Genomic DNA, 9,260 nt, shown 5'->3' on the forward strand with positions numbered 1-9,260 from the left:
CTGCCATGAAACGGCCCCGTAGAGCCCTGCGCTGCGGAGGGAGCTGGCAACCCCGTGTCTTTCACAGGGGAGATGGAAAAGAAAGCGCATTTCGTGAAAAGAGACTTTTCTCCCAGAGAGGCGCCTTCGCTGCTGCCGGCGCTGCTGCTGGTGGCGGTGTTGCTCCTGAACGCCCTGCTCTACCTGTACCTCGGCAACCTGCACGGCTCTTCGGGCCGTGCCGACGCCGAGCCCAGCCTCTGTCCTTACGGCTCTTTCAGACTAGGACCGGTGAAAAACTGCTCCCCCTGGCTCTCCTGTGAAGCCATCAGTAGGGAAGTCAGAAAACTCAAATGTGTTGGTGAAGGAGCCGTGAAAAAGGTGAGTTTGGTTATCCTTTCTTCTCTCCAGTGAATCAGCTAGCGAGGGCTTTCTTTGTTAGCTGCCCGTGCTGCATTTATAGCTGCGCTTAAAGCAGCTGAAAGCCTTTGGCTACAGGTAAGGTAAGAACAGGCAGGAGAAACGTGGCCAGTTCATACCTCACACCAAACAACACCAGGCTGTGCACGCAGCACCACAGGGATGGGTGGAGCGCTTCGCGTGGTGCAGCTGAGCACAGCAAGTCTGGCTGGGTGCTATGAAGTCATTCCATCCTTTACTTCATCCACTCCAATGAAAGCTTAGGAAATCGTGAGCCATCCTATGCTGTAATTACAAAATCAGGAAGGGCTTGCTGCGACACGTACGTGCAGCAGGTACAGCAAAGCCCAGAGGCTTTGCTGCTGACACGACACTGTACGGTCATGCACCAGCATAGGACTGACCGCACTGGGTTTGCGGCTGTGACTGAGCATTCACTCGGATGCCACATGGTAACAGTCAGCAGAGGAAGGCTCTCCACATGTCTTATACATCTCTTCTCTGTCCTCAGGTCTTTCTTTCTGAGTGGAAGGAAAACAAAGTGGTCATTTCACAGCTCACCAAACCGGAGCTGAAGGAGGACTTTCTCCACGGACTGAAGATGCTGAAGGCACTACAGAGCAAGCACGTTGTCCGACTGCTTGGCTACTGCGAGAAGCAGTTCACAATCCTCACCGAGTACCATCCTCTAGGCTCCCTGAGGGGTTTGAATGAAACTCTGCACATCCCCAAGTACAAGAGCATGAACACTTGGCATCGGAGGCTGATGCTTGCTATAGACTATGTGAGCATAATTCGCTACTTGCACAGCAGCCCTCTGGGCACCTTAGTGATGTGCGATTCGAACGACCTGGACAAGGTGCTCTCTCAGTATCTTCTAACGAGTGACTTTCACATCCTGGTGAATGATTTGGACGCTTTGCCTCTCGTTAACAGGAGCGCCGGCAGGCTGGTGAAGTGTGGTCATCGGGAGCTCTGGGGAGAGTTTGTAGCTCCTGAGCAGCGTTGGCCCTATGGAGAGGATGTGCCGTTTGATGATGACCTTATGCCCCCATACGATGAAAAAACAGACATCTGGAAAATCCCGGATGTCTCCAATTTTTTCTTGGGCCACGTTGAAGGCAGTGACATTGTGCGACTGCACTTGTTTGACATCCATGCGGCATGTAAGAAGAAGGACCCAGCCGAAAGGCCTTCTGCCCAGGAGATCTTAGACACCTACAAGAAAGTTTTAACTCTGTTGATTCGGGAGGCAGCCATGCCTGGTACTAGGGAAATGTTATAGCAAATGATGAGACAAACGGTGGACTGAAGTTGACGTTCCTATTTATTTAGCTTGCCTGAAGGGCAAAATCTCTGTCCCCTCAACTGAGAAGATAAAAACAACTGACTTTGTATTTTACCTTTTGATTAAAAATTATCTACCCAATGCTGAAGCTGTGCACCTTTCCCATTGGCATGTTTAATCTATCACTGTAAGAGGAGGAGGGAAAAAAATTAAGTTTTGAGAACGGGGGAAATTTCTCAAGATGCGGAATTTTTCTTTTGCAACATTTATTATAAAAACTCCCCTTTCAAACACAAAACAGTTTTGTACAGAAAGAGTTTAAAAAAGAAAAAAGAAAGAAATACAGTCCTACTTAAACAGCATGCCCCTCAAGCTCTGTGCTGATTCCAGTGGCTCTAGCCCATGTGTTATGCACAAAGTCCTCACCTAATTCCCCGTGGAGTAAAAGCAGTGGGTGTTCAGAAATGAGTACAGTTCTCTTCAGGTTTTGGTGAGCTCTGATGCCACCTTCCCAACCACCATGCCCAGCCTCGCTGCTGGATGGGATATTCCATGGGCTGCTTTTGGAGCCGTGCAACCATTGCTCTGTGGTCTCACTAAACAAACATGTTCCTAGTTTGTAAGCAAGCAAATGATACAGAGGCAGCTTAAACATGCATGGTTTTGGTTTTGAAACACTTGCCCCTACAGTGTTCTCGGCAAGGTTCTTTGGAGATGAGGGTCCAGGAGTCCTCTTGGTCTTTTTTAATCCACAGAAAGTGTGAGCTCTTTGGAAGAGGGCTAAGTGTATCTTTTATGTATATTCATTTAATCCTTTTTGCACTCACTTTTGTGTTCACTGAATGTCATGGATGGATGGAAGGAGAAAGAACAGGGAATGGGAAGAGAACGAGACTTCCTTCCACAGCAAATTGTGTGTTGGAAAATAAAAGCCTTACATTCAGAGTAAACAACTCTGTCAGGCCTGAATTCAAAATGTATTCATCAGGGGAAAAAAAAAAATAAAAAGAAAGGCTGCTTCTTTGTTCAGTGAGTTGAGGAGAAAGCTCCTGGTACCAATATGGATGTTAAAGCCTGTAACAGGTACCAACCTCTGGAGAAAGAGAATAATGATGCCTTCATTCTGCAGTAGGCCCTGTTTGATGAGATTGGGATTTAATTGTGCTCTTGGTGGAAAAAAAAACAACAAAATGGGAATACTATGAATGAGATGTGGAGTCTACCATTAGTAGAGGACTTTCTATACCATGGAGTAGGCCTTTGGAAGGCCTAAGGGCCTGGGGACAGCTTTCTTCCTGTCTTTACTTGAGAGGTGAGTTACAGGCAGAGAAGTACACTGTCCTTTCTGCTGAAGAGTTTGTTTCTGTTCCTTGTCACAACGATAGTCCACTTCATCTAAACAATCTATAACTGAACTGAGAAAACAGGTTTTTTACTTATGTTCAACTGCATGTGTTCTTTTGCTATAAAATTTCATTGTAAATGAGAAGACTGTCCTGCAAATGACAAAATTCCTATCTGATTTCTTATAATGCTAGCAGGAGTTCTTTCAAAGCTGGTCATTATGGTTTTTCTTTCCCAGTGGGCAGTCTATTTTCTTAATTTAGCTGATTTTGCCATTTTCCAGCTGTGCAGTTCTAGCCAGCAGAACTCTTCCTGGCAGCTTTCCTATTCACGTCAGAAATTAAAGCTCCAAAACAAAGCAGTGACTTTGGATACTTCATGTGTATTTTGGACTTGGATTCAAAGCACCTTCAAGAAAGGTGTGGAGAAAAAAAAACGCTGTCCCTGCTGTAATTGTGTAAATCATCCCATGAGTTATTAATAGGGTTATCCAGGCTTTTACAGTTCCAGCATGAAGTTACGATGCGCAGGTGTTGGAAAAGCATCCTACTGTAGCTCTTCAAGGCAGATCCTTTGCTTATCCCCACAACAGCATTTGTTACTTTTTGTTAGTCCTTATGTGTACTTGGAAGGAAAATCAGTATCTGATGCCTGTGAAATAAACACACCATTTGTCTTTTATGGCAGTAGCAAGGGCAGTCGAGTAGAACCAGCCAAGCTTCTCATGCTGGTCTCTTGCTGCTTGGATTCTTGCTCTGCTGTGTACTACTGCACCTTGCAAGCAGCCACATGAATTTCAAAGAGTGAAAAATAAATGGGGACAAAATCTGGTTCTGAATCTTGCCTTGGAGATGTCTCTATTCCTGGGTGAAACAAATTTTAAAAATGGTGTCTCTCTAACATTCTGCCTTAACACTGTCCTTCATATGCCTCTTCCCTGTTCCCTCCTACTTAGCTTCTGTGTTGTCCAGCCTTGTTTTTCAGGAAGAATAAATTACATTTCTTCTGAACAGAGGAGCATTAATGGAGCTTTGAAGTATTTATTTGGGGAACGTTGTTTCTGTCTACAAGGGAACACTAGATGGCAGCATGAAGGTCAATTTAGCTTTACTTAGCAGTTGCAGTTTCTCGTACTCAAACATAGCTGGGATCTGCCCTTGGGAGACCTTGGGATCCTGCTTTTCTAACAAATTTCAGTATACCCCTGAAAGATGGCATGGTGTTTGCATTAGCATATCTGTAGTAACAAGGCAGATGTAAGAGCTCTCAGAAGAGCCACCAAAACAAATGAAGGTGCCACTTCCTCTATAACTTGCTTGTTTTACTTGCATTCGTTACCATTCCTTTTGGTCTCAGCCTGGTCCAAGCTCAACCAAGGCTGAGTGTCACCTCCTTTCAGCTTTTCGGGAAAATCAGAGGAGTTTGCAATCTCTCCCTCTTTCTGTTCTTCCCAATTAACCTCTTCCACAATCTCAAGACTGTATGAACCCTGTCATTCCTTCATTTCCAGCTCCTTTTCCCTTACTGGAACCTAGCTGAGGTTTCACAGAAGTGGAAGAGGCAGGTCAGCCCTATGTGCAGTTGCCTCCGTTCTTTCTAATTCAATCTGCTGGCCATTCTGGTTTTCACCATCGATGACAGTCATGGTAAACATTCAAGGGTTTTTTTTGCCTCTTCTATAAGCAGTATTTTTTATCTGATGGAAAATATCAAAGGATGAAGAGCAGGAGCAGGCCTTTTTCACAGTGAAAAACGTGCAAGCTCCTCTCTTCTAATCCACACTCTGCCTGGCCTTAGGACAGTGAACATGACTTCTCCTGCCATGTCTACTGCCACAGTTCTGCTCTGTTCAAAACACCGCTGGCTCTCATCCCAAGCTCAAATCAAGGCACGCACATTCCTTGTCCTTTCCCACAAAATATGCTTCTCCTGAACACCTGAGATGGTTGTTGCTAGCCTTCCTGTTGTATCCCTGTTCCTCTACCCCAAAAGTCCTGCCAAAGTAACTGGTCACACAAATGCAGGCTCCAGAAGGAGCAGGACTGCTGCTGGTGCTCTTCTCTTGCAGGAAGCTTCTCCAAACCACCTCAGTGGTCAGTGTCAAGACATTGTCAAGTGTTTATTGGTTTGCTTTGGTCCTGTGTGGATCTAGGAGTTGGACTTGATGATCCTTATGGGCTCCTCCCAACTTGAATATTCCATGATTCTGTGGTTTTTTTCCTCAGACTACTAGGTAACTGAAGTTTGATGGAGTGTGTTTCGATTTACATGCCATCGGTTTCAGATCGCAAAAATGAAAACTGCATAAAAGCAGTCCTATAATCCTGAATCTAGGTGAGCAGACTTTACAGCAATTCATCTGTATGTCTGACACCATTAAAACTAAGGTGTGCATATAGATATCAGCTGCTATGTATGTCTGGCTAAATGCTGAAGATGTAAAGTGGGCACACTTGGTTTAACTGAATAGAGCCCTTCCTTCTTTGGCATCGGAAGAGGCTGCGCAGGGAAGTGGTGGACTCACCGTCCTGGAGGTGTTTAAGGAAAGGGAAGATGTAGCACTTAGGGATATGGCTTATTGGGCAGTACTCATGGTAGGTAGCATGGTTGCATGGTTGGACTAGATGATCTTAGAGCTAGTCTCTTCCAACCTTCATGATTCTATGATTCTTTTTGGTTTTTGAGGGACACTTTCAAAGCCCGTGCCACTCTGTATTTAATGGAGTGGTAACTATTAAGTGTATCAGAAGTTTAGAATACCACAAAAACTTTTTGAAATTCTGTCACAACCCTAAAACAATATTTTCTTTGGTATCACATAAACAAAACACCACACTGCTATCTCTGTGAAACAGAGGCGATGTTGCTTGCAAAATATAATTGCGAGATATTTGGCAGAACTCGCAACTGTAAACTGATTCTATCATTATGTCTGTAGTACATTACCAATAGCTGAATGACCCTGGGAACAAGAAAAAAGTGGTTCTCAAGTTCTTCTAGCGTGATATAATGCACATATTTGCAGAGTTCATCCAAATAAATTATATGCTAGATGGTACTTTGAAAAAGAAAAAGGATTTTATGGTTTTACTTTAACTGAAATATTGTATACTTGAGATGACATACTTGAGATGACCACAGGATTTCCAATAATTGTCAGTCTGTGTTCTGAAGTCTACAATCCAGTATTTATCAGGATTAAATGGTGAATGTATTTACATTACACTGGTACTTATGCCTCAGCAATTTCTGATTTCCATTTAGCCCTGGGTAACTCAAAATCCACAAATAATTATATATTTTTAATACAGACGCGTTCAGATTCCTTGGCCATACATTTCAAAAGACTGTTAGATTCCAGCATTCACATTTTGTATAGGAAGTAACTGTAATTTCAAAGTTGTCAAGTATTTGACAGTTTTCAGTCAAATTTATAGCAGTTGGCAGATGCTGAACACTTCTGAAAATAGGATTCTTTCCATGTAGACCTGGAAGACTCTTTTCAGCAATTCTCTCGATTGTTTTTAATTGGACTGAAGTGAATGCTAGATTTCTCCACAGGATGAGCTAAGCTCCCACTTTTTGAAACAGCTGGGATTTTTTTAATTTAAATTACACAGTTATACTTTTTTTCTCCCCAAGAGCCAGTTCCTATGAGAAGCTGAATCAGAACCATAGCTGGAACACCTCATTTGTATTTGGTACTGTGTAGTGCTGACAATCTAGCTGCTAAGCTTAGGTCCCCACTGGCTACATTTTGCCAGAATAGCTTGTGTCAGTGCCACTTGTTATTTTATACTATTTGCTCAGTGCCTACATGCAGGCTATATAGGTATAGCACAAAATATCAGTCCTTCCCCTATAAAAAAACTTTAATATGAAAAAAAAAAAACAGAACTCACAAACTAATGTCCTCCTACATTAGCAGTATACGCTACTGTTGGCTCTTTCATTTGACTTAATCCAACCTACAAATAAACAAGCTAAATGCTCTATATGGACAGGTCACACCATTTGTTATGCTCGTCAACTACAACTGCAAGGCTTGATTTTGCTGACCAAATTCAACCTCAGTTTATGCACCATTTTCTGAGGGTGTTCAGGAGCCTAAGCTACAGAAGCTGTAAGAGGAAAGGCCTGTGTACCAGGAGATGATAACCTAGCTTTGCAGCCTATCAGCTTTGATACTGAACCAGATTCCTCAAGAACATCACACTGAAGGCTTACACCCCCAGAAATCCTATTACAAAGGGCAGCAATTCGAAGATCACCTCTTCTGAGGTTTGCAAGACTGTCACATTTAGCACAGCACTTAACTCTGTCCGACCCACAGCTTAACATTTGCAAACTTCAGAGAGATATGTGGGGAAAGAAAGAAAATCTCTATTTCTTCTGAGTAGGGGGTGGGTGGATTATCTGTTTTAAATGGAGTATTTAATTAACTGAAAGAAATCAAGTACCTGTTGGGTGAGGTAGAGTGCATTCCCATGTGAAGGAGGAAAACCCTGAGAGATGAAGTTGCATTTTCTTACATCTTGGTTTTCTCCAGAAGGAAAGCTGGGTGCAGACTTAGGGCATTCAGCATCTTCCCAGGTTGTCCAGAGTAAAGCTGAAGGGTTAATGAAGAAAGTACCTTTAGATAGATATTAATTGAACCTTCTCTATACCCAGTACAAATGAGCTTGATTTTAATTGAAGTCTGTAGGTAGTAATAAAACATGAAGATCCATATTATGCTTATTCTTTGTCAAGCCACTTGGCCAAAAAGTTCAACATACTGGGAAAAGAAAAAAAAAAAATGAATGAAAAACCTCAACTTTGTGAGAAATTGTTTTAAATCCCCATGAAACCAGGCTTAATTTACTGGTTTGAGTCATATTTCTTAACTGATAGACTCTTTTTATCTTAGTGGTTTCCACAGTTCTGTGCATGGCTGCCATCTCCATTTAATGACCTAGAATTATGTCTAATTGATGTCCTTCAGCTCTCCTTTCCCACACCATGGGGGGCAAGGAATTTTTCTTATGATAGTAGTGTACCAGCCTTTAATTTTTGGATATTCATATTTTCACTCATCTCCTATCCTTTTCTGCCCTGACCTGAAGCCCCTTCAGTCTGTCCCATAGAATGGGAGCAGGGTGACTTGTCGCAACTTGCATTCAGAAAACGGCTACCCAAAGGATGCAGTTCCCACAGACTGTTTGGACATTTGCAAAGCAGATGCCATGTTAACACGGTGTTTAGGACTCCTCCTCAAATCAGTAATGAGCCAGGGAGACTCCCTAGGCACAGGAGGACTTATTGTGAATGTTTGAAATAGGTGCACCATGCCCTAAAAGTATTCTTTTTCCCTTATATACAGTGGTGATAGCAAACAATTTCAACATCAAGCACATGTAACTAAAGACATGTAAAGCAAAGGGAGATTAACCACATTCGTGATGTTTACACCAAAAGAGTCGTGAGACTTTAAGATATGATAAAATGAAGTATCAGGGCCAGAGTGGGCAGGGAGTGGGAAGGGGAAGGAGAAAAGACAGCACACCTGGCCTATCATGCAGCTCAGACATAGGAAATTAAGGAGCAAGAAGAAAATGAGCGTGTGTGTGTATGTGTCAGAACATCCTTTGCTTGCCTGATTAGTCTATGTCTCAGTAAGTACTTCAGACAACTTCCTGCATTTCTAAGCTGAAGCACTGTCTCTGCACCTCCTTTTCTGCCTCAGTATAATCCTATAGTTATGCTTTTTCAAACCGGAAGCATATGGAACATACAGTAAGCTCCATTTCTCCAGCAGCAGAATATCCAGCAGCTCCCATTTTGGCACCATTTAAAAAAGGGGAAAAAAAGTAGAAAGTGCTATTTCTGTTTTGGCATCTTGAGCTGCCAAATTTAGTTGCTATGTGAGAATCGAAGGCACTTGGCAATCAGAGCCTTTTTCCTTTGACACTGGTCACGGCTTGAACAACCGGAATGGGTGAAGGTGCTTTTTAACTCGACAGCTGCCAACCCTTCGGGGCTGCTCAAGTCGTACCCCCTACCGTCCCGTCTGCCTGCACGCGCTTTCCCTCGGATACAGGCAACGCGGAAGCAAACAGCGAGTTGTGTTCGCGGTATCAACTGCAGCACAAAACATCACCGAACTCCACCTCCGTCTGTCTCAAGAACCACTTACAGCTAGACGAGAATGAAAGCACGCGGTGTGGGGGGAGTGGTCCCAAGATGGGAG

At 43.3% G+C, this 9,260-nt stretch overlaps 1 protein-coding gene and 1 long non-coding RNA gene across 2 annotated transcripts; one reads left to right on the forward strand and one right to left on the reverse strand.

Moving 5' to 3' along the window:
• The first annotated feature begins 6 nt into the window (after positions 1 to 6).
• On the forward strand, positions 7 to 3,873 carry POMK (protein O-mannose kinase). The gene is made up of 2 exons (XM_003205465.4): positions 7 to 360; positions 911 to 3,873. The coding sequence occupies exons 1-2, from the start codon at positions 73 to 75 to the stop codon at positions 1,682 to 1,684; spliced, it is 1,062 nt and encodes a 353-aa protein (XP_003205513.2). The 5' UTR covers positions 7 to 72; the 3' UTR covers positions 1,685 to 3,873.
• LOC104910557 lies at positions 3,600 to 9,260 on the reverse strand. The gene is made up of 3 exons (XR_004159492.1): positions 9,207 to 9,260; positions 7,492 to 7,640; positions 3,600 to 3,682 (listed from the first exon to the last, which is right to left on the reverse strand). It is a non-coding gene; the product is annotated as an uncharacterized LOC104910557 (long non-coding RNA).

This window comes from Meleagris gallopavo, chromosome 4, assembly GCF_000146605.3.
Source record: "Meleagris gallopavo isolate NT-WF06-2002-E0010 breed Aviagen turkey brand Nicholas breeding stock chromosome 4, Turkey_5.1, whole genome shotgun sequence".
In the NCBI taxonomy this organism is placed as follows: domain Eukaryota; kingdom Metazoa; phylum Chordata; class Aves; order Galliformes; family Phasianidae; genus Meleagris; species Meleagris gallopavo.